The 26,048-nt window shown below is 40.5% G+C and overlaps 1 protein-coding gene and 1 non-coding gene across 3 annotated transcripts in view; both read right to left on the reverse strand.

The window, feature by feature from the left end:
- Positions 1-347: 347 nt before the first annotated feature.
- The window catches only part of SLC17A8 (solute carrier family 17 member 8), a 49,742-nt gene continuing 24,041 nt past the window's right edge, over positions 348-26,048 (reverse strand). Inside the window, exons 3-12 of one of the 2 annotated variants that reach the window (XM_065887165.1) lie at positions 24,140-24,258; positions 22,226-22,340; positions 20,718-20,805; positions 15,733-15,819; positions 15,235-15,374; positions 14,953-15,102; positions 13,841-13,973; positions 7,084-7,194; positions 2,297-2,424; positions 348-692 (exon numbers count right to left, since the gene is read on the reverse strand). In XM_065887165.1, coding sequence (XP_065743237.1) covers positions 348-692; positions 2,297-2,424; positions 7,084-7,194; positions 13,841-13,973; positions 14,953-15,102; positions 15,235-15,374; positions 15,733-15,819; positions 20,718-20,805; positions 22,226-22,340; positions 24,140-24,258 — 1,416 coding nt within the window. The remainder of the gene's footprint in view (positions 693-2,296; positions 2,425-7,083; positions 7,195-13,840; positions 13,974-14,952; positions 15,103-15,234; positions 15,375-15,732; positions 15,820-20,717; positions 20,806-22,225; positions 22,341-24,139; positions 24,259-26,048) is intronic. The other variant, XM_065887166.1, reaches the window with a different exon arrangement.
- Positions 25,585-25,657, reverse strand: TRNAG-CCC (transfer RNA glycine (anticodon CCC)). The gene has a single exon. It is a non-coding gene; the product is annotated as a tRNA-Gly (tRNA).

The raw sequence follows: 26,048 nt of genomic DNA on the forward strand, positions 1-26,048 counted from the left end.
CTATTGTTTTCTCTCCTCCAGGCCAAATATTCCCATTTCCTTCCATTTTTCTTTGAAAAACATGGTATTGTCTTTCTTATATTTCTAGTCATTCTTTCCTGAATAAGTTTAGTGCTTAGAGAGAAGAGTCAACTGCCAATCAAAAACATTATAGCCACCCATTTTATCAACTTAGAGCAGGTTGTCATTGCAAGAAAATATCTATCTTTCCCCTATTGCTAGGTAAACCTCCTCTCCCCTCCCCCACATCCAGGGTCCCTAGAGTTGACCCTCTGGCAATAGAAAGCAATAGGTATGGATACTTTCTGGTTCTAAAGTGAGGAGGAGCCAGAAGTGCCCCTCAGACATTAGGATGTATCTGAGAAGTTTCCGTCTTCATTCTGGTAGGATGCCGGCTCTTCCTCATCAAGAGTCACTCCTCTCTGTCCGCTCCATTCCTTCTTCTGGGCTTCACAATTCTGGGTGGTGGCTCCATACGACATCTTCTTTTTGGGACTTGTGAAACTCTCATGGTTGAGTTCTATCTCCTCGGCTAATTCATCGTTGTCAATGATTCCGCACTTCTCCTCAGAAAGGTTCTCAGGGTCAGCCCACTCCTGTTTCTCCCCAGAAGCAAAGACCCCATAGAAGATCACGCCACTGTAGTGCACCAGGGCAGCTATGAGGAACACATTCTGCCATTCCTCACGGGTCTAAACAAGGAAACACGGTACCAATTAATATTTGAACCAAAAACAGAGATTAACAGTATCTTCTGGAGGTCTCCACTGGGACAAAAGCACTTGGTCACCCCAAAGGCAAATGCTGCGCTTCTCCGGAAGACATGTGGCAGAAGCATGCCCAGGACCCAAATGGAATTTGAGTGTTTAAAAATGAAAGTTAAGGGGCTTCCCTGTTGGTGCAGTGGTTGAGAGTCCGCCTGCCGATGCAGGGGATGCGGGTTCGTGCCCCGGTCCGGGAAGATCCCACGTGCCGCGGAGCAGCTGGGCCCGTGAGCCATGGCCGCTGAGCCTGCGCGTCCGGAGCCTGTGCTCCGCAACGGGAGAGGCCACAGCAGTGAGAGGCCCGCGTACCGCAAAATAAATAAATAAATAAAACATGAAAGTTAAGACTACAATGAATATGCATTTTTTTAATTTAGAAAAATATTTACAAAATAAACATCTTGTAAATTCCTTGCTGCACCACTTCGCAGCTCTTCTAAATATACAAGTGAGGTTTCCACTCACATAATAAGTTAAATTAAACTTGCTTTAGGAACCCACCGTTGTAAATATCAGAGGTCTCCCTCTTGCTTTGGATACATGACAATTTGAGCCATGAAAATGCTCAGTATTGACTGTCAATAGCTTAATTATAATCATAATTTCTATGAAAATATACTGTATCAAAAATAACGGGAATTTGTGTTTAAAGTTAGGAGCAGACAGTATCTGAGATTTAATGATCATATTACCAATCCTTTCATCTCATGAACAGACAAAGCGCGGATCCTCTGCCTATAAACTCCCCAAAGACCACCTTCCTTTTCTATCAAAAGATAAGAAAAGTTATCCCACACTTTCCTCTCCAAGAAGCTGGGAGAATTTCTGAAGTCATATTTGCAATAGGCAATCCAACAACAAAAAATTGTTGGGTAAAAACTCCATAGTATCAAAAAATGTTTATTTGCAGAAAGCAGCATCTAAAACCCTTTCAAAGACAGGGATTAAGGAACCATGTGGCCTGTGGCTGAACTCTGGATGGATCTGGGATCTTCCTGTGCCACCCACCCTAGTCTAAATACACAAATATTCAGTAACGACTTAGTGCCACACCCGCTTAGGTTCTTAGGAAGGGTCATTAATGTCTTATTTATTTTCTTCATCATAAGGAAGTATAACTGCACTAATATTTTCATGCTGGAACATGCTAAATGGAAATGGGCTGTAAAGTTTAATTACTTATGATTATAAAGCAATCAGGTAATTTATTTATCCTGAGTTGATTACCTCAGTTTCTTCTTTGTATCTCTAAACAGTCTATGGTATTAACACCTCCCCTCCACACACACACACAGACCCCTTTTATTTCTCAATTTAAGAAACATAGACCCAAACGTCAGTCAGCCCTGTTGCCATCAATAAACAATAATTTTTTAAAAGAAGAAGAAGAAATTAAAAAAGAAAAGAAGTTCAAGTGACTCAGCCAAGTGGAGGACGTACACATTTACGCAGACTGGGGTGGGGCCTTGAGAGTTTGTGCAGTACTTCAGTCCCCTGATACTGTAACCCACAGCCCCAAAGGAAAACATTACCTTGTGCTTGGTCATCGCGCCCACAATGAGGGGACAGATCATTCCAGAGAGGGTTCCCACTCCGTTTGAGATCCCCATGAGAATGCTGGCATAGCGGGGGGCAATGTCCAAGTGGTTGACATTAAAACCTACAGTGAAGACAAACACCTCAAAATCAGACTCAAGAACAGAATTCCAAATACATTTTGGAAAATACTAGCTTTCCCCAACTCTCATCAATCTATTTCCTCTACACGTAACTAATGGATACCTTTACTGGAAAGGCTGGGTTGAGGATTGTCAGGCTGTCTCTGCACATAGCAGAAAAACATGCTATGATTGACTAGCAATGACTACCATGGGTTCTCCATGAGGAGAATTATGGCACCTGTACCTTCTAGGCTTAGAAGCCCAAAATAATGGTGTTTGGGGCAATACTGAAAAGCCCGAAGCCTGGATCACATCTATTCAGAGTAAACAATCACATGATCACATAGAGTGTGCTTAGAAGCAAACCCTGCCTCATAATATCCTCCCTCTTAGCTCTCAACTCGCTCCCAAAAGGCCACCATATGTAGGTCTGCCTTAGTAGCTACATGGCATAATGGAAAGGGCTCCTTTTTGATAAGAAAGATTTACACAAACATTGGCAGAATCCTCTGCAGTTTTCAAAACACTTCTACATACATACTTGATTTGGAGTCTGTAAACCTGGATTCGAATCTTATTCCTACCTCTTAAACAAGTCATTTTTTAGGACTTTGTTTCCTCATCTCTAATTTGGGAGTAATGTTACTACTTAACTCATAAGGATGCTGTGAGATGAGACTCAGGGGAAATATGTATGCGAGAGCTCTTGGCAGACAGCTAGGCTCTGGTTACTCTCATGATTACCAATACCAGTACTACCTCTGCTGTTGCCGCCACTTCTAAGCACGCCCCTCTCTGAGGTCTTCTATCTATAGATAACTCTGCTAGGAGTGGTAAAATAATAAATCACCAACACCTCACTATTAATCTGCTTATCAGGAGACAAGAATGAGTAGGATGAAGGAGGAGTGAAGACAGAGGAGGAATAAGGCTTTGAAAGAGGAGGCATCAGGCACTGGGAACCAGTTCTACCAGTATAGCCCAGAGGTGCATTTTAGAGTCAGACAGAACTCGAACCTGGCAGCTTAACTGAGATGCAAACCTGGACAAAGGATTTAAACGTTCTGAACCTCAGCTTCTTCACCTATAAACTGGGATAATCAGTCTTATAGAATTGTTGTAAGAATTAAGTTAAATCATATATGTTAATTACATAGATACATAGAGGTGAAAGCCAACATATAGGTTCTTTACGGCTGGTTATCCATCTGCCTTGCTTACCACTATCTTCCCTGAGCTGGCAAAGTGTCTGGCACATAGTAGGCATTCAATAAATAGTTGTTTAATTAATTACCAATTTGAGCTCTGAAATTACAGCAGGGGGCTGTAGGTTTTGTTTATTCATATTTTTATTTTCCTTGTTCTTGCTTTTTAATTCTCTATTTTGTGCAAAGAACTTGAAAACAGAATTAAAAAAAAATATTTTTCCTAATCTGGCATATTGGCTGGTTGTTTTTTTTTTCCTACCTCCATTCAGAGAGAATTTTGAGAAAACCTTTCTGGAATAAACATACCTTCTCTTTCAGGTCAAAGTGGCAGAAAATCAGAATATAAAACAGCTGCAAGATTAATTAATCTTACTGTTGATTTGAATGCGGTAAACACTTTATTAGAAAAAAACCCAGAGATAAGAAGCAATTAATATGATTGGCGAGTATTATATTCTGATACAAAGCCTAGGCATTTGCATTCAGCTAAAAACAATGTCAGAAAAGCCGTTTAGGTTTCTAGCTGCACAATACTGATGTTTGGGGGGAAAATTGTTGAGAAACTGAGACATTGATAGATTTTTTTGAAGCAGGCACACAAAGTAAGTTGCACACAAGTTGGGAGAGTAAGTCTTCTCTACATATGACATTTTCTAAAGCAGGCATCACCCATCTTTCGTTTTTGTTTTTGTTTTTTTCTGTATTGAAACTTTATTACAAAGTTATAAAGCAGAGCTCTTTAACAAAAAATACACATTTGGGTTTGCTCTTAACACCCAAGTACGTCTGAGAAAATATTAATATAAGCCACTTGAAATAACAGATTCACATCCAAAAGATTTCAACAAATTTATACATTTTATATTGAGCACTTTCCATCCCTTGTATATTTCTAATCTCACCTGTCTCAGCTCTCTTGTCCATAATCAGTTCCTGAGCTGAGCAAGTCTTCCCTGGCATCCTTATTAACTCCTTATAAAGTTGGCAGATAGCAGATCCTAAGGAATCATCATCCCCATGACCATAATCCCTCCCATAGTCTCACTGTTGGATCAGATAAACCTTTATTCCAATCCTAATTACTTAATTTATCTGCGTAAGTTAAGTCACATTTCCAACCATCAGTGTTGTCACTGACAAAATGAACATAGCAATACCCTTCTCATCAGGCTGCTACAGAGATTAAATGAGATTATATCTAAAAAGTGGCCAGCATTGAGTAACTGCTGGAAAAAAAAAAAAGAGGCAGCTGCTGTGATTTGGGCTGTTGGATTTCTCTCCTTCTGATTGTGGCTTAATTGGCAATCTGGGGACAATATGAGCCTGAATATTTCAATATCTCTGGGAACAGGAGGATATGAATTTCTTTTGCATCACAGGGCTATCAAAGAAAGGTGTTCCTTAACATCCTACTAGAAACAAGTCATTACTGCTCTATCCTTGCTACTCAAAGTATGGACTATTGATCAGCGGCAACAACATCACTGGGGAGCTTGTTAGAAATGCAGGATCTCAGGCACCACTCTGGACCTACTAAATCAGAATCTGCATTTTGCAAGATCCTAAGGTGATTTGTATTCACACTAAATTTTGAGAAGCACTGGACTAGATTAAATAATAATTGAACAACAATAGTGAATATTTATTAATTGTCTTATGCATCTGGTACTGGGCTAAGATCTTCTAATGCTTTATTTCCACTAGAATGTAAACTTTATGAGGACAGAATCTTTGTTTTTTTTTCCCTGCAATATTCCCAGTGCCAAGAACAGCGTCTGTCTCTTGGGAAGTGTGAGTGAATAAATGAATGATCTCAGCTCATTGCAATCTCCCACAACCCTATGAAGTTGCCGTTACATTGCTCCAATCTCTAGATGAGGAAACTGAGGCTTTAGGATGTAAATAACTTAGTATTCTTTTTCTTTTATAAATCGTAAGTAGTAAAGAGGGCCCTTAAACCCAGGTCTTTGCATCCCCAAACCCGTTGTTAGCTGCAAGCTACTTTTAATGCAGACATTTTTTCCTAATTTAACTATTTATCAGCTCTATTTACAGTTGACGCTTGAACAAAGCAGGTTTGAGCTGCATGGGTCCACTTACAGGCGGATTTGTTTTTCAGTAGTATATACTACAGGACTACAGGATCTGTGGTTGATTGAATCCTCAGATGAGAAATTGAGGATACAGCAAAACCCAGGATGCGGAGGAACATCTTATACAGAGGGCCAACTACAGGGTATAGGTGGATTTTCGACTGTGCTGGGGGTCAGCACCCCTAACCCCCACATTGTTCAAGGGTCAACTGTATTTTGATAAGATCAAATACAGTTTTATGTTAGTTTAGACCAGAGGTTCCATGTTTTTCTGTTCTGGGATGTTAGCACCCTGTTTGATCTTTAAGACAGCCCAGAATTGTGGAAAGAGCACAGACACGAAGCCTGGCAGAACTGCACCTTAGTTCTTCCTTTGCTGCCAATTGTGTGACAATAGGCAAGTCCCCAGTTTTCCTGAGTTTTAATTTGCTCCTCAGTAAAATAATGGTAATATCATTTGCTTCATAATTTTGTCAGATAGATGCAATATATGTGAAGTGTTCTGTAAATGACACTTTTTAGTCCTACAATATGTCTTTAAAGTTAGAAAAAAAAAACTGAGTTTTACTTTTTCACCCAGTTTTGCATAGGGAGCTACTGAAGTCTGTAAGACATGATATGCTAGCACTGTGACCTCTCACACAGTAGGCTGGTTTCTGCTCCAGTAAAATGGGAGACTGATAGCCCTTAGGGTAGCTGTGAGAATGACAGGGGTTAATACACAGAGTGGGCTTTGAACAGTCCCCGGCACAGAGTTTGTGTCTGATTAATGTTAGCTCTCATCATCACCATTATTATTTTTACTTCCTGCTCTCGCCTGTTTAGAAAGTCACATCACCTCCCTGGACCTGAATTTCCTTGTTTGGAAAATGAAAGCCTCGGAGTAGACAAAAATCTAAAGAAGAGTTCCACCCTTAAAAACTTCTGATTCTATGACTATATGTCAAATGACTACATCATTTGACTTTTGAGTTAATATCAGCAGCTCTCCAATAGGAGGTGAGGATTGAAAAGGTCATGAGGGCCTCCGTTAGTTAGGGTGACCTGGTTCTGAAGTATGAAGGTGTCACTTCGTCCAGCAACACACGCGCTGCCCATGCCCCAGAGGCAGCGCCTGCACGTTGTTTGTTTCCAGGATGGAGAAAGTATCAACAATTCCAGCTTGACTGGGCTCCTAAGCCTGGTTCTCAGTGATCTGACAAAATCATCCCTACTAGGTGAAAGTCTCTAGCCAGTGGCCCTGACCCTTGGGAATGGCTTGGCTACCAAAGGAAGATGCTACAATATCTTTTCCTTCCTTCCTCCCAAGTCTTGCTGGATCTATGGAAAAGATTGGGAAACCCAAAGGACACTTTACCTGAAATAGCAAAACCACTAAATCCTACGGCAAGCACCAGAAAGGAGATAGCCACCCCTTTGGTATGGGAAAAGCCAACCACAAGGAGTAAGGTTGCCTCCATGCCAAAACCTGCAAATGGAAACAGCAGGGGGGAAAAAGTCATTTTCATGTCAATCAGCCCAAGTTCATGAACTTATCAGATAAGAATCTGTTTTTATTTCCATGGACCCAAGTTTTTAGTACATACATTCTGGCACAATATCTACAATCTTATTGGGGTGTTTCTTGACTACATGACGATGCTAATATTACCCGGGTGTTCTGTGAGCCTTCCAACATTTTCCTGGTGGACTTTGAACACTGAATGGTCCCAGGAGATACGATGATGCCCGTGGGATGAGGGATGTTTATTATCCGTTGTTCATGGGTAGTTCCCCCTGCCATTTCTAAATACTAAAACCATCAGTGACTCTCCTTTGATTACACAAGTGATGGTCTCTCACAGAAAAATGAAATAAAAATAAAATTTAAAAATAAAATATTATTATTGCCAAAGGTGACTAGAAAGCTGTAGTGAATATCTGAAACAAAAAGCAGAGTCTCACCACTTGTAAAGCCTAAGGCATAATCTTCCCTTTCAGAAGTTTGCCAAGCTCTCAGGCCTCTGTATAAAGCCACGAGATATTTGCACAGAAAATACAGCAGGAAAAAAGTACTTTCTGTTCCTTTCATTCAGAATAAGTGAATCCAGCACAATAAAAAAGAGTAAGGAAATTATGAAGATGGTCCTTCTCATCAACACACAGACACACACACACACACACATTCAGCCGATAGCAGACAGAAAGATGATATGAATACCATTTCCAGGGACATGAAGTACCCTGGGAGGTAGAAGACAATGAAATGATGCTTCATACTGGGGACCGTCTGCTGATTCCAGACATCACCACACATTTGTCCTTTGAGTTACCTCAAAGACAACAGGCCCACATCAAGTCTCTGTTCCCCTATTTTCAGTCTGAAACAAACAACGCAAACTACCACCACACTCTTTCTTCTTCTCTAAATTAAACTTCTATTCCCCTGTGTTTAGAACCCAGACTTTGTCAGATGGGCCTGGGTTCAGATTCCATCTCAGAATCACAAATTGTGTGATCTTGGACAAGTCACCTCACCTCTTAGATTCCTCATCTCCCCCGCCAAATGGAGCTCATAATACAACCTTGGAACATTGAAAGGTTCAATGAAATTGGGTATATAAGGTGTTGAGCGTGATTGTCGGCCATGGGCACGGCTCAACAAATGGTAACCAAAAGTCCAATGCAGAAATCTCAGAATCATCTTGGACTTCTTCCTCTTCCTCAGCTTTCACATAAGATAAGAATCCATGGGTTTGGCCTCAGAAATATCTGTCAAATCCGACCTCTGCTTTCCCCTCCTCTGCCATTGTCTTAGTTCTGGGCGCCACTATCTCTCACCTGGACAACTTCAATAACCTCTTTACTGTACTGGTCTTCCCATCTCTTCTTCCTCTGATCCATTCTCTAGATTATCTTTCTAAACCACAAATCTGATCAGTTGCCCCTTTGCTTAAAACCCTTGTCAATGGTTACGTATTATGAGTACAATGCTGTATAATAAATCCCTCCTGCGGTTCCAGCTTCATCTTCAGCCATCCTCACCTCCTTGCTCACCACCTGTAGCCCGTTGAAAGCCCCCTGTTGTCACACAGATCTATCTGCTGTTTCCTGATCGCAGCACTGTTTTGTGCCCATAATGTATTTCCACAGACTGTTCCTTCACCTGAGTACTCCCCTCCCACCACTTCTCTTTTCTGGAGAAATCTTACTATTCTTTAAAGTCCAGCTCAAATATTGCTTCCTTTAGGAAGCTTTCCTGACAACCCTGCCGCTCACCCACCAGTAAAGCTGACATCTCACTCTTACTCATTTTATAGAGCTTTTCAACATTGCCTTGTAGTTTTTCATTTGTATTTCTGCCTCCCTGACAAAACTGTGGTATTATCCAGGGAAGGTACCATATATATAGCACAGAGCCTGGTGAGTATATAGTGGGAACTCAATAAATAATGCTTGATGAATTAATGTGAAGGAAAGTAAGGAAAACCAAGACAAGTTAAAACACAAGCTAAAGCACTTTTTGTAAACCTTGGTAATTTGCTTACCTGTCTGAGTCCATTTCTTCAAAACTATCATAGAAATAGCGCAAGCCTCAATAATTGTTTTACTTGGTCATCTAAAGAGGATCAATGCAATTATGGGTGCAGAGGTGCTTTTTAAACTGTGGGCTTTACAGACTCACTCATATAGAGAACAAACTAGTGGTTACCAGTGGGTGGGGAGGGAGGGGCAATGTAGGGATGGGGGAATAGAAGGTGCAAACTATTGGGTGTAAGATAGGTTCAAGGACGTATTATACAACAAGGGGAAAGTAGTCAATATTTTGTAACAACTATAAATGGAAAGTAACCTTTAAAAATTGTATGAAAACATTTTTAAATTTTTAATAAATAAATAAAAATTTTAAAAAACTGTGGACTTTATACCATTACTACTTGTTATTAATTTTGTTTCAACAGTTTAAATTATACATAAGGAAAAACTGCTAGTTTTGTGTTTTAGAAGTGGCATGTCTTAAGCAACAAGGCACATGGCTGAAACCTCCTTTAACACTTTCAACAAAGTGGTACCAGAAAGTTAATTCCCCCAAAGAATTAGAATAAAGACACGTGAAGAAGAAAACCTACAAATGATACACTGATTCATCTCTAAGGAAAAAAAAGACCTTTGCCAAATAGTAGACTTTCAAAGAGAGAAAAACCATTTAAGAGCCTAAATGGTTCCTATCTACAGTGAAAATGCTAAAGATAGAACTGTACGTTTCAGGAGCTGAAGGATAAAATTTGAACTTCATGGGTAATCAAGAGATCCTGGAAAGTGAACCTATTCAGAGCTGACAAGAAAAATGGAGCAAGGATTAAAAGGCCTGAGAAATTTTTTCATCTCACCTGAAGTTCACACAGGCAACTGATTCGGCCAGACTAGAATTTTTGACCTCACTCACATTTTCCATGTAATACAGAGGGAGGTATAAGGATTTGACATCTGTCTTTGAGGATCTTGGAAATGTGCCCTGATTCAGAATGAACTAGAATACAGCATCATGTCTTAAGGTGATCTGTTTGCTTTAAATGATTCTAGCAGCAAATACCTCTTGTCTATGGAAAGAAAAGAAGGAGGTGGCAGACTCCACACAATGTGTGATCTTTCTCAGATGAGAAACATCCTCTGTATTTTGGCTTAGAAAATATGAAACCAACTAAAATTCCCTAGAAGATCATGTAAGTGCTTCATTGTATCCAAATCAATCTGGCTTATTCAGTGATGGCACAAAACTCTGTTTATCTCTAATGCAGCATCTCTGTGTTTAAGCAAGGTGGGATAAGCCTGATCTTTTAAAAAATTTTTTCTATGTATATCCCACTGGTTCTGCTATGTCAAAATATAAAATGACATGAATAGACATGTGAAGAGATTTTTTTTCTTTTTAAGATGGGATAGAGGCTGGGGAGATTCTATGAAAGCATTCTAGTTTCTGCCAAAAAAAAAAAAAAAAGAAAGAAGAAAAAAAAAGGATTTACTCTCAAGGATTTAAAATATTTGAGAGCTGTCACCACCACCTAAACTACTAATTATGAAGAAACAATGGCAAAGGTGATTGAGGAAAAATTAAATATGAACAAGACATTCCTATGAAAATGTTGTTAGGGTCTTCAAGGCATCTGTCTTTAGAAGAGGTTGTACAGGTAGAGTTTAAACACAGAATTTTCTTTCAAGTTCTAGGTTTAGAAGTTGCATATTTTTGGCCATGGGAAATATGATTGAATAGCATATACTTATTGAATGCTTCCTTTGGAAAATTTCTGTTTTGTCAGTGTCTTGAACACAGGAGAAGAAAAAGGCACTAAAATATGTCAAGGACATTCTGTTTGCTGAACTCATGCTGGGTGCATACATACGTTGTCTCATTTACAATCATAACAATCATCTGAGGTAAATACTATTATTCAGATTTTAAAGAAGAGATAAGTAAGGCTCATGGAATTTAGAAATCCATCCACTTCAGTGTCCACCTCCACTGACACTACTTTAGATCAAGCCAACATCTTCTTTCCATGGAATGACTGAAATAGCCTCTTAGCTAGTTTCCCTTCTTTTACTCTAAGTTCTATTATTTCGATTTGAAAGCGTAAATCAGATCTTGTCCCTTTCCCTCCTTTAAACCCTCCATTTGCTTCCCAGTGCACCTCAAGTAAAACCCAAGCTCCATGTATGTCTGTCTACAAGGCCTCCTGTGATCTGGCCCCAGCTGTGCACTCTGATCCCCTCAATGTCACTCTCCACCTCACTCATCAAGCACCCACCATTCTGACTTTCCTTCCTTCTGTTCTCTAACATGTCACAGCCATGTCTGCCTCAGGGCCTTTGCACATGCTATTCCCTCTGCCTAAAATACTTTCCTGCAAGAGCTGTAATAAGGAAGTACATGATGAGTTGTAAACCAAGTGTATAGACAGAAGGAGCATTCACTGGAGGCTGATGTAGCCTTAACAAAACACAAGTGAAAAGCCTTGAGCTGATGTAGTAGACTGTGTGGGGAGGACTGGGTTGACTGGTGAAGGTGAGCAGAGCTCACAGTAAAGGGAAAGGGCGTGAGCAAAGTCAGAGACAGCAAGATATATTCAGGGCCTGGTATGGAGGGCTATTCAGCTGCAACAGAATCTGATAATTAGAGGAGTGGTACTTTGACTACTATATAAGTTTCTGATTGCTACTATAACAAATGACCACAACCTTAGTGACTTAAGACAGCACAACTTTTTTATCGTACAGTGCTAGAGGTCAGAAGTCTGAAATGGGTCCTACAGAGCTAAAATGGGGGTGTCAGCGAGTTGCATTCCTTTTGGAGGCTCTGGGGAAACTCTCTTCTTACTTTCTGAGCTTCTAGAGTCTGCTTGCATTCCTTGGCTTGTGGCTGCATCATTCCGACCTTTGCCTCCACTGTCACATCTCCATCTCTGACTCTGACCCTCATGCCTCCTCTTATAAGGACCCTTGCAATTATGTTGAGCACACACAGATGATCCAAAATAACCTCTCCATCTCAAGATCCTTAATTTAATCACATCTGCAAAATTCCTTTTACTGTGTAGGGAAACACATTCACTAGTTCTGGGAATTAGGACATAGACATCTTTGATGAGGAAATTATTCTGCCTACCTCAGCCGCCTTGGGGAGGATCGTGAATGCAGTGCCGCAGAGCTTCCCCTCCTGCCCATCAGAGAGCAAGCCCATACCTGCCAACCTTTAAGTTCAAGTCAAGGGTAGGCCCCCAAATCCCTGCTTGGGGCCAGCAGTCAAACTGCTGGGAGCCCAGATGCTGACAAGTTATTCCCAATCTCCCTGATCAGACTTTATTCCTGAGATGCTGTGCAATGAGATCATGCCTGCTGGCTCTTGCATCCCTCCATAGGATCTTCACTTCTAAAAGGCCCTGTCCCATCTAATCTAGTCACAGTGCCCCCATTCCCTCCTTTTCAACTTAATATCCCAGTTATGAACTTTCGCCCATAGATGGCGCTGTCCTCTACCTCCCACCTGCCCACCCTGACCCCCAGTCCCCTGGAGAGATAGCAGCAGTGACTGTAAGCATTGGCAATGAGCTCAGACAGACCTGAGATCTTGCACAGGATCCGCCACTTGAGCAAGTCACTTTATTATACCCCAGTTTCCTCACTGTAAATTGGGTTTAATACATAACAGCACTTGCTCCACAGGGTGGTTATGAGGATTAAATAAAATAATATGTGTAAAGAATTTAGCTTAGTGGCTGGCACAGAAAGTGTTCATTAAATGCTAATTTTAAAAGGAAAACAAAAAAGATAAGGAGAAAGTGGAGGGTTTTAAAAAGGTGAGCTGTCATAAGCATTGTAAGGGTTCATGTTACTTTTACCTACCTCTTTTGGAAAATCGCCCAACTTATATTTTATCTTTGCAAAATCAAAACATGAAACAGGAACTAAATAACACAAGGAAGAGGATGGTGTGTGTGTATGTATGTGTGTGTGTGTGTGTGTGTGTGTGTACACCCCATGCACAAGCATATGTTGGGAAAAAAGAAAACTATTCAGAGAAAATACTTTTTTTATGTTTCTTACCAAAACATGTATATATGTAGAAAGGGAAGGGGGAGATAAGGGAATAAACTATAAAAGCAAAGGATTATATATGTGGAAGGATATATGGGAAAGATAAAAAATAAACAGATAGATACCAGGAAATCATGTTGCTTTGGCTTAAGAGTAGATGAAAGAAGCATTTCTGCAGTTGCCAGTGTATATAAGTTGTCATATCTCTCTCTTTTTTAAAACATTTCTTTTCTTTTTCTTCTTCTCTTTTGGCCACGTGGCTTGTGGGATCTTAGTTCCCCAACCAGGGATTGAACCCGGGCCCTTGGCGGTGAGAGCACAGAGTCCTAACCGCTAGGGAATTCCCAAGTTGTCGTACCTCAGGTTGCACAAGTACAGGCTGAATGACCACTAGGCAGGGGTGTGATGGACACTCAACTGGGGGATGGACTTAGGAGCCTTTAAGATCCTGCTCAGTGACATGAACTCCAAAATATGGTCTGCAATTCAGTTTCATCTCATTCTCTGAAAGCTGCTTAAGCCACCTATGAAATCCACAGTACCTCCACAGTTCATGATTTTTCTGACAGCAGTTGTGGTCAAAATTTTTCTGCTTCTTAAATGATCAGCCAATTGTCCTCCAATAGGCACAATGATTGTCATAACCATGTGTGGGAGTGCTGACAAGAGACCCACCTGGAATGAAAAGAAGCAATGAGCTATTTTTAGCTACTTCTGAGAGAGGCACTTCCTTAACTCCCTGCCCCAGCCATCCCCACCGCACCCCTCACCATCAGATTTAATCATCTAATTATATGGGACCAAGGTAGGCCTGACTTCTGTAATAAATAAACAGTGAATGAATGAATGGTTTTAAGGATAGACCAAATGTCTCCTCCATCAGATCGGAAGCTCCTTGAAGGCAGAGGTGACTTTTATTCATCACAGGCCCCAGCACGCAGCAGAGCGCCAGTACATGGTAGTTAAACGCTTGGCGCAGACTGAGTGGTCTCCAATGGCAGCCACTATGGGCTGTGCTAGCTCTTCCACGGTCACTTCTGACAGTACCTGTAGCCATGCAGACATCTACCTCTACTAGGCTGCTGTTCTTTCCCTTGTGGGAAGGAGGCTTAATTCTTTTATGATGACAGTTTATGTTTTACCATTCACATTCTTCCTCCCTGAAACACAGACAACCTAATGGCAATGGCTGGGGACTTTGAAAAAGTTCTTTCTAAACCATACAAAGCTCTGGCCGTTATCGCTATGACCGTGATCTGCAAAATGAGCTTTAAGGTTCTTACAGCTCCTCACTGAATAATTTACAGGAAAAACAAAAAACAGAACAAAAACCAAAAAAAACCTCTCACCCTTAAATCTTTTGATCCTTGCCTAATATGCAGTCCTTGAGTCAGCTTCAAAAACACTTTGAGATCAGGTATAATACAAATCTTTAAAAGCAGCTTAATACAGCCCTGATGCTTACTAAGAAGAAATTAAATAGCTATGTATACCGTGCATGGAATGCATAACTTGTCTGACCTCCAGGGTATTAGGTGTCACAGAACCGTTATGAATTTTGATCAGCAATTTACTTATTTTATCATGCGAAGATTTTCTCAGTAGAAGCAAGAGATTTAAAGTTCAAGAACATTTGAAGCAACTGTGTGTTTACCTTACTTATTGCAAATCCAAAGACCTCTTCAAAATAAGCAGGCTGACTTATTAACAGCAAGTAAAAGGTCCAGCTTCTGCAAAAATTTGCCACAATGATTGCGTAAACCGGCAACGATGTAAAAAATTTTTTCCATGGTGTATTAAATTTCTAGGGAGTAAAAATACAGTGGGATTTTTAGTGAATATACTGACAGATTATTTTTCTTAGGAGGATAACACAATCACTGAGAGAAATACTCATAAAAAAGAGGCAAGTCTTCATCCATCCGGCTCTACTTACACTGAGACTAACCAAGTTGGCTCCTTCTCCTATACTTGTCTCTATATAGGTCCTTTCCTCATGGGATATTGTTGGGTGAACTGCTGGACACTCATAGGCCTGCAACAGCCAAAACATGTACCAGATAATCCCAAATATACCTGCAGTTGAAAAACAAAAGGCTTGATGATACAGTCTCATTTTCTTCCATCTCTAAATCTGTCAAATTTCAAAGTATTCTCAAACGGCTCTATATTCAGCTAGGAGAAAGTGTTTGGTTTATTTTTCCGTTGTTGTTATTATTAACTGGTATTTAAAGAAAGATAATGTTCTGCTCATTAAATTCAACTTTCATATAAACATTAAATGAATCATCGCTAGACAAGTATTCCATTTATACGATAAACTTGTCTTAGTAATCTCTATTTTCATACAGAAAACTCTTAGCCAACCCCATTAGACAGTAAAATACCACCTCTATGAGTCACCCAAGGGAACTCGTGAAATCAAATCACTCACCATAAATATAAAAGACAGAGGCCCATCCCATGTACTGTACCAACACGCCGGCCAGCGGCATGGCAATCACTGCCCCCGCGTAGGAACCTAGAACGGGAAAAGGTTGAGGGAAACTTATCAGTCGTCGTGCAAGCCCTTTCAAACCATTTAGAGTTCATGTGGTCGAACTGAGGATGAATCAAACTGTGCAGGAGTCACGAGGAGGAGCAGGCAAACTCCCACTGTGCCCAAAACAGGGCTTCCAGGAGAGAAAGTTCCCCAGGATGCCCTTTAACTTCCTCCAGACACCATGGAGGGATCAGACAAAGATGGCTCAGGCACCGTGATTTGGAATTACAAGAGAATGGAATGAAAAGATGAGAAAAATCTAAGAGGATTCTGAAAAATTCAACCAGGCACAACATTGGGTGCAGAAGACAGAAAGTGAAGGAACGTATGTATCTACCTCTCAGGGCTCACAGAGCAGAAGGATTACCACCGTGGTCTTTATTTATTAAAAAATTTTTTTTCTTCCAGCTTTATTGAGATATAATTCACCTAGGTCTTTAAAAGAGGGACTTCAAACTATGAAAGGATCATGCTTTTAGAGTCTCGATTTTTTTTTTTTTTTAATACCAGGAAACAGTTAAATTTCAGGGTGGCAGGATGACCAGGATGGCTTCTGTCTCCATCCACCTCCTAAATATGTACATTTTTTAGTTTCTTACTTTGTAAATAACTAACCTTGTAAATACTTACCTATATGTGGGTGTTTGTCTTGTCTAGACAAGATAGTGAGGGCTAGAGGCAGTGACCTCACCTCCACTACCTCCTGCAGTTCCATGATACCTGCTGGAGAAACGTGAGCCCTGCAAACTCCCAATAAATATTAACTAAATCAAAAAAAATTACTATCTGAAATTCCCTCTGGGTATGAATGAAAAAAAATTCTTGCTTCAGAAAAAGTGAGCCACAAAAGGAAATTCTGTATCCCAGAATCCAATGCCAAGAAAAACCTTCAGGAAATGGGAGCTTGGGGATCTTCCAGAGAAAGAGATTAAATCCCATCTTTCCAAGCTGGGCCCGACTGGTTATGAAAGGCCTGACCTGGAATCCCAAATCTGAACATCTTAATACCTGAAGAAGTCTCTCAGTCTCTCCAAATCATTTTCATTAGGTAGAAGATGGAAGTGAAATCTCTATCTCACAGGGGTGTTTTGAGGAGCAAATAAATTATTAGATGAAGATGCTCTAATTAGTGCTGCAAAAACACCAACTATTACTGCTACTGTCATGTACAGAATGACGGAGCACTTTTTTTTTTTTTTAACCTCAGACTTCCTCAAACCAATAAGGCAAGCATTCCAGGACGTATCATTAGAAAGAAGAGCTGCAGGCCTAATTCCTCTGTGGGTGTGGAGAAGGTGGTCTTCTTTCCTGGACCAAATACCCTGGGAGTGGGGGTGTGGGGCCTCCAGCTTAGATGATGCAAACAGGGAGGGTCGGGGGATAACAATCTATAAGATCCACTGGGTGCTTTCTGTGTGCTCTCTAGTACTGTGCTGAGTATTCTGGACCCCTGATTTTATTGAACCCTTTTTTCAACCTGGTAACATTGGTACCGGTGTCATCCCAATTTTACAAGAAGGGGAGGGGAGGGGAGGTAGATTTCCTGAGGTCACATAGGTGTGAGTGATAGGACCCCAGGTCTGCAGGAATCCAAAGCCTTTAACCTTAACTACTTAATAATTCAGTCCTGCTTCTTCCGCTCAACCATACCCAATAATTCCTCACAGAAAGAAACATTCATTCACTGAGGAAATTTTACAGCTTGAAATTGTCCTTCCCTGTCTTTATTTATTTATTTATTTATGCTTACGCGGGCCTCTTACTGTTGTGGCCTCTCCCGTTGCGGAGCACAGGCTCCGGACGCGCAGGCTCAGCGGCCATGGCTCACGGGCCCAGCCGCTCCGCGGCATGGGGGATCTTCCCAGACCGGGGCACGAACCCGCGTCCCCTGCATTGGCAGGCGGACTCTCAACCACTGCGCCACCAGGGAAGCCCTTCCCTGTCTTTTAGATGAACTCTTCCTCATCCTTCCAGACATGGCTGAATGTAATCTCCTATCACACCCTGAGCACACCCCAACAGGGCTCTCCACCCATATTGCCCTCACTGCACCTTGATGCCTCTGTGTGGTCACCAGGGAGGACAGAGGAGGCTCTCTGATACTTGTTGCTTGGCGTGGAGAGAGGGGAGTGGCTGAACGGGGGATGGGAGAGTCCTCAGTTCTGTCCTCACTCTCCATGGGAATTTATATCTTTTTTTCCCTCCTTGAGCCTCCACTATAAAATAATGGAGGTAGAAAAAGAAATCAGATTTGTGGCTATCAGAGGCAGGGGTGAGGAGATGGGAAATTAGATGAAGGCAGTCAAAAGGTACAAATTTCCAGGTATAAGATAAATAGGTCCTAGGGATGTAACATACAACATGATAAAGATAATTGACACTGCTGTATGTTGTCAAAGAAAGTTAAGAGAGTAAATCCTGAGTTCTCATCACAAGGAAAAAAAATGTTTTTCCTATTTCTTTGATGTTGTATCTGTATGAGAGGATGGACATTCACTAAACCTATGGGGGCAAACATTTCATGATGCATGTAAGTCGAATCATTATGATGAACACCTTAAAATTATGTAGTCTGCATGTCTCTTACAACTCAATAAAAGTAGGGGGAAAAAAACCAAAAACAAAAATCTATGTCTTTGAATAAAACCAGTTTTATTTCTAAAAAAAATTAAAATTAATTAAAAATATAAAACAATGGATGGACTAGATGTTTTCTAAAGACCCTTCCAACTCCAATATTTTTGAAGTGTAAGAATCAATTATCCCTAAGCCTGGGTTTACTTCTAATGACATTTTTCCCTTGGCTGTTCTTTGAAACCAAGGCCACACCTTAGCTGGGAAATGTAATAAAGCCTGTGACCTTGATCAGGTAGCTTTCCTTGAGAGCCAAATCATTTCTTTAATTAGCCCTTTTAGGTCTATAAAGACACTAAGAATGGGCAGTAGCTGCTAGTTATTCTTGTTTTGCCGGCAAATCAAAATGAAAAGACTTACAAATAAATCATCCAAAGACAATATCAGGGGACTTCCCTGGTGGCACGGTAGTTAAGAATCCACCTGCCAATGCAGGAGACACGGGTTCGAGCCCTGGTCCAGGAAGATCCCACATGCCACAGAGCAACGAAGCCCGCGAGCCACAACTACTGAGCCTGCGCTCGAGATCCCACAAGCCACAACCACTGAAGCCTGCATGCCACAACTACTGAAGCCTGTGCACCTAGAGCCTGTGCTCTGCAACAAGAGAAGCCACCGCAATGAGAAGCCCGCGCACCACAAAGAAGAGTAGCCCCAGCTCACCGCAACTAGAGAAAGCCTGTGCGCAGCAATGAAGACCCAATGCAGCCAAAAATAAAATAAATAAATTTAAAAAGACAATATCAATAGGTCAAGGTCAGCTGGGGCAGAATCATATTCTTCTAGAGGTGGTATAAGATCAGTAGTGGAGGTAGATATGATCTTGAACTTCAAACAAGAGAACAGAAATAGTTTCTAAGGACAAGAGAGGCTAAAGAAGTAAAGACATCTCTGCTGTGCATGCATTTCCAAACTAGGCACAAAATAGACACTTTGGGTGGATATTTCACACCAGATTCCCTGGGATCCTTTATTACTACTACTACTACTACTTAAGGAGGTAAAGAGAGAGAGACAGAGGGAGAAATAAATAAAGATATTCAGAGAAATAAAGCTTCCTCTTTAGCTAAGAAATACCCATTAGCTACGGTTAGGAAAGACACGCTAGCCTGAAAAACTAAGCAGAACTAAATTCTGATCCTAATTCTACGTGGGCCTGTTGTGACTTTCGTGGCCTAAGGCACTTTTGTCTTTCTTGGCCCCTTCTCCCATAAAAAATATTTGAAAATATTGGTGGCAACATGTGCTGTTCTTGTTCAAATGTTAATACCTAGTAGACTCTTCTGAACATTGATTACTCTCAGAGATTCGTAGAGGGGCCAGTCCCAAAGACACGGCTTCAAATGAGGCAACCTTAGCAAGGTGAAGTTTGGAGACCCAGGAATTTAAGTCACATCACTACTTAAGAGCCATTAATTTACTTTCGGGTAAGATGGATGGTGTCCACTTCATTTTTATCTGGAAGATAATGGCGAAAATTGATTAAACAGCTTCTATGACAATGTGTACATAGTAGTGTGTAGTGAGGAAAGCTCTGAATCAAGAACCAGGTGGTCTAGATCCAGCTCCTTAACTTAGTAGCTGTGTGACCTTGGGCAAGTCGTTGGACTTTCGTTTCAGTTCAATGAAACTAAACTTCAAACTTTAGTTTTAATTTCTTCATTTGTGAAAAGGAGTGGGGGCCTTGATGATTCTATTGATATATCTTCTGTTTTCAACTTTGGAAAATATCATTTGTTGGCTAATCCTACAACCACCTCCAACCCCTTCTTTCTCACCTTTGTCTATTAAAGATGCTAGAAAAACTAGGCACTTGCTTTCCTAGCCTCCTCTGCAGTTAGTAAAGTATATGACACAATTAGAACCAAGGAAATATAAATGGAAGGCTGCTAGGGAGTTTGGGAAAGCTTTTGCTTTCCTAGTGAAAGGAACAGACATGGTTAGGACACTTATCCCCACTTCTTTCTGCCTTTAATGTGGACTTGATACCTGGAGCTGTGACAGCCATTTTGTGAACATGAGGAACACGCATGAATGTAAAAAGTTATCACTCTGAGGATAGTGGAGTAAAAAGTCCGAATGTGCGTAGTCCCTGGATAGATCACGGAGCAGCAGGATCAATATTAGCAACGATTTACCTTTGGACTTCTGTTATGTGAAAAAAATGAATTCTATTTAGTAGGGTCTTCACTTGAAGCCAAAGCATTCCTAAATGAAACTTGTTACGGTTCTAATACACTTACCGCAAAAAGACGTTGTGGCCAGTCGGCTTCTCTCCAAAGGCGGTGCCCACTTACTCCACATCCCATGGCAGGCTGGGTAGGTCACACCCTGGCAAAACAGTTGAAAATAGATTATTTGATTCTACTCCAGTTTCTTTCTGTGTTTAAAACAGAGATTTTGCTTCTTTAACACTACAATTCAAAGCCTAATTTACAGATACCAAATGACATGTGTCAGCTATTTTGGTTCATGGCACAGATGCTGAAATTCAAATACTGGTTCAAACGTAAGCACGGTGGGGAATAGGGAAGGAGTCTTTATATTTCATATTATTATAGACTATCAGTGTAGAAAGGGATTTCTACAACCAGCCGGTCCATCCTGTCATTTTCAAGATACAGAACCTGAGGCTCAGAGCCATTAAGTGATTAGATTCTAGTCTTCACGGCTGCTAATATCATGTTCTTTCTACCATGTCGGTATTTTCTGAAGTGTGGTATATGCCCCTCTAGTGGGATTAAAGTTGGATTTAAGGTGCTACAACAACCTACATTTTTTATTATAATTGTTACATATATATTATAACATGCTTTAGAAATAAAATATAACTAGTACATCAAGCCCATGATATCAAAGATATTGTTGCTTATGATAGGTTCTTTTACTTCGTTTTGTTTTGTTTTGAAGTGAATTGATCTAGGGAAAAACTATAGGCAAATAATAGTATAAATCGTAGTGTGGATGTGACAAAAGTGACAAAGGTTAGAGGTGAATGACTGAGTTCGGGAAACATTTCTCTACATCAGGTATTGGCAAACTATAGCCTGATATGGCCCCACCATCTATTTTTGTTCAGCCCTCAAGTAAAGATGGCTTTTACATTTTTAAGTGGGCAGAAAAAAAAATTGAAAGAAGAAGAATATTTCCTGGCATGTGGTAATCATATGAAATGCAAATATCAGTGTCCAAAAAGTTTTACTGGAAAGTAGCCATGCCCACATGTTTACATATTGTCTCTGGCTGCTTTTGCATTACAATGGCAGAGTTGAGTCATTGTGACAGACCATAGTATGGCCAGCACAGTGCAAAATATTTACTTTCTGGCTCTATATTATTCTACCTCCTTCATCAAGTTAAATCTCTGTGTAAGACTACACCCTTGGAAATTTACAGATTTATTAATAAGTCCATTTAAACTGCTTTAGAGCCCTTGCTATGTGAACTGTAAGTCTGGGTCTTTCAGTTTCAAATTTTATTAAATGAAAGGGGGTGGATTATCTCTAAGATCACTCCTGGCTCAACTGAAATTCTGCCCTCTATGAAATGGTCCTTTATTGGGTATAAATTTGGAATCATACAAGGCAGTTTAATTAAAGTATTCATAATTGTAATCACAACCAGAGAGTTCAGATAGCAGGACAAGGTGGAAGATAGGAAAACTGAGTAAAGGAGGTTTTCCTCAAAAGCTGAAATTTCTAGAGGACCATGTTGTCTCCAGCAATATCAAAATGTGTTAAGAATCTCCTACCTCCACTAGACCTTGCAAAATTCTGACACACATGACACATCCGTAATGTACTCTGGCTGCAGAAGGAATGAACATGTTCAAGGTCGATGTTAAGAAGATGGCAGCTCCAAAGACCCTGAGGGACCAAAACACTGTGTTATTGGGCAGGTCCACTGATGGATGTGGCATGTTAGTTAAACAGCAGGAACAAACCTAACAGTTTATGGAAGATCACTATAGAAATTAATGGAAAGAGAAATAGATGTTGTGTTAGGATCTGGTGTGTTCCAAGCTAGACTGTTGGGCCGCTTTGATTCCCAAGTTCCAGTCCCTGGACCAATCATGGGAAGGTTTTGGGCAGTACAGGGATGTCCTGCCCAGATGAGATCCTGAAGCTGGAGATTGACCAGCATGAGGTAAGCTTGCTGGAGACCCACCATTCTTCTTGGTTCTACCCAACTGATCCATTCTGACCATTACCTCACGACTTCTGTACATTTGGGTTGTGTCTCCTGCTTCCCAATTCTGCTCTCACTTTACCAGACGGGGATACTGACTATCTGAGAAGCATGCTGCGTCCTGGGACCAGCCAAGCACAAGACAGGCTGTGTACCTGTCTTAGCCCCCAACTCTCTGCCAAGTGCCGTGTGCCTTCTCCTCCCTGCCTGGACAGGAGTGTCCTGGGAAAGGAGAGCCAGCAGCATTTTCTTCCTTTCTCACACGTGTTAGTGATGCTTCAGCCCTTTTCACATGCTGCAAAATCATTTTATATGTTATTTCTTCTTAGGGCAGAAGTGTAAGTAGTAACCCCAGAGACCATAAGAACTAATATTTTATCACTTTTTAAGAAGAATACAACAGGTAAGTGACAATAAAGGACACAAACTACACAAGAACATAAGTAAATATGAGTCATGCTTATACAAGATGACTTTCAAACTTTTTTGTCCTTGACCCATAAAACAAAATATATTTTATATCGCAACTCAACACACCGATACACACAAATGTAACCGAAACAAGCTTCAAAAACCAATACTTAAATGTGCAATGAGCTAAGATATTTTCTATTCTATTTTATTCTATTTGATTACCTTTTCTCCTATTTCTCCCTCTTTTTTTTAGAAAATGGTCATTGGTAAATCACTATTGATTTTATTACCATCTAATGAGTTCTGTTTTAGAGTTTGAAAAACACTGCTTTATAAAGTATACACTTCACAAAATCCACATATGTAAAGTCAATTACAATTAGAAGAGACTTGGAAATAATTAGTACACTCCTTTTCTGGTACATATACATACTACATCTCCCCCAAGTGGCCATCGTTTCTGCTTGAATACCTTTAGTGACAGAGAACTTACTACTCCTTGAAGCAGCTCATTTTGTCTTGCACCCACTTTTAATTGCTCAAACACCTACCATAGAATCTCAAGGGCATTAAAGACATCTTGCAATCTAGAGACTAGCCCCTCCTACTCACATGACAAAACCTGTATGGAACAGGACGATATTAACATAGTACAGAGAATCACAGAATGTCATTGGTCAAAGGCAACTCAAACACAATCTAATCCATTTCATTTCACAGATGAAGAAACTGAGGCCCAGAGAAAAAAGGAACCCAGTAGAGGTCACCAAGTGAGTTACTTAGGGTCCAGGAACTGTTTCTCCTGACTCGGTTGCAATTGATCTTTTTATTACATAATCATTTAAAGAATTGCAAGATAGATTAGATTAGACAAAAAAGTAAACAAAAAGAGACTCTTAAGAACAGGATCATATAAGGTCAATGTCTGTGAATCACATCTTTAGGAACGGCTTCTATCTTTCATTCTGTACCCCTAAATTGAGAGCCATTTATGCAGATTTTATAAGCGTACAAAGCCATATTATGGTCTGTGCAGCACTCATGTTATATCAATTTATCTTACCTGTTAGCAGCAAACTTATTTGAAATGAAACCACCTGGAATTTGTGTCACAATATAGCCCCAGAAAAAAGATCCATGGATAAGGCCCACCGTCTCTGGATCCCAGTTAAATTGTGCTGTCTGGAAATGAGAAATCAGACACAGTTGTGTTTGGAAGAAAACACTTGACCATAATTATTCACTGATCATCCTACACAATAACCCCATGAGGTCTTTCCTTCCCTCCTTTATTCAAAGAATATTTTATGGAGGGCCTCTTGTGTGCTTGGGATATAGGACAAAACAAAGTCCTGGCTGTCACTGACCTCAGGCTCTAGTGATAGAAAGGAGAGATTATGTACAAATTAAAAAAAAGAAAAAATAGATATACATGTATATGTTCATATATATATGTGTGTACATATATACATGTATGTGTGTATATATTATATATATACCTATATGTGTGTGTATACATATATACACACAGAATAACGATGAGTGCTCGAAAGAAAAGAAAACAACTTGCAAAGAAAACAAAAAATAAATTCTAGGTTTATTAGGTTATTTACTAGGTTATTCAGTTACCAGTTTAGTGACAGCACAAAGGGAATGAGAGCCTTAAGTCTCTCGTTTCATAATGAGGATAATAAAACCTATTCTACCTCCCTATAGTATGTGTGGGGATAAACACCATAAATATTTCTAGTAGGTTACCCCTCTGCTTAGAGATTTTGCATTTAACACATTAGGATAATGCCTGGAACATAGTGTAGTCCCAATAAATGTTAGCAGCCATTATGGTTGTTCTGATGATGATAATAACAAAATACCCTTCCACAACTCTGAGGTCATTGAAAATGTGACTCTTGAGGGTTAGAGAGCCTTTCCTCACTTTCTTCCCCAGGCATAGTAACTCATCCTTTTCAGACTCCCTACAAATATCCCTCCTCTGAGGAAGCGCCTCAACTGCCCTGAACTGAAGTGGTCATTTTCCTAGGCTTGGTCCACAGACCTCTGTTCTTGCAGCCATGGCACTCACACTGTTCTCAAACTTGCCATTCACGTGTCCACTTCCCACATGGGGTGGCGAGTAACTCTAAGGTGGCAGCCATGTCCTTTTGACTTTATAGCCTTAGTACCTGAAACAAATGCCTGTGATGTAGAAGGGGCAAGTAAAGATTTGCCAAATGAATGAATAAACGAATGGCTTTGTAAAGCATTGATATCAAAATGCAAGATGTTCCTATTATGGAGTAAGGGTTCTTAATTATCAACATACTACATCTCATAAATTTTCTTTTTTAAAAAAATATTTATTTATTTATATATTTATTTAGGCTGCACTGGGTCTTCGTTGCAGCATGCAGGATCTTAGTTGCAGCCTGCAGGCCTCTTAGTTGCAGTATGCGGACTTCTTAGTTGCAGCATGCAAACACTTAGTTGCGGCATGCATGCGGGATCTAGTTCCCTGACCGGGGATCGAACCCAGGCCCCCTGCATTGGGAGTGCGGAGTCTTAACCACTGGACCACCAGGGATGTACCCAACATCTCATAAATTTTCATCACAGTTTATTTTCGTACAAATTGTTATATAATAATTTGCTCATTTATTCAACGTGTACCTCATGCCTCCTGTGTGCCAGGTCAGGTGATAGGCAGTATAAATACAAACTCATACAAGTATTGCCTTTGCCTTGAGGAGATCACAGTCCAGGTAACATTGGCCTGTGCTCTGTACTGTAGTTCCCACTTTGCAGATTAGGAAGTTGAAGCTCAAGAGTAAAATGGGACTAACAATCATTCATTCAAACCAGCTTACCAAATTTTTATTTCATGCTACTTCATGCCACACATTGCTCTAGGCACTGGGGATACAGCAGTGAACAATGACAGCAATTGCTACTTTCACAAAGATGCCAGTGGGGAT

Source organism: Phocoena phocoena, chromosome 11 (assembly GCF_963924675.1).
Source record: "Phocoena phocoena chromosome 11, mPhoPho1.1, whole genome shotgun sequence".
Taxonomy (NCBI): domain Eukaryota; kingdom Metazoa; phylum Chordata; class Mammalia; order Artiodactyla; family Phocoenidae; genus Phocoena; species Phocoena phocoena.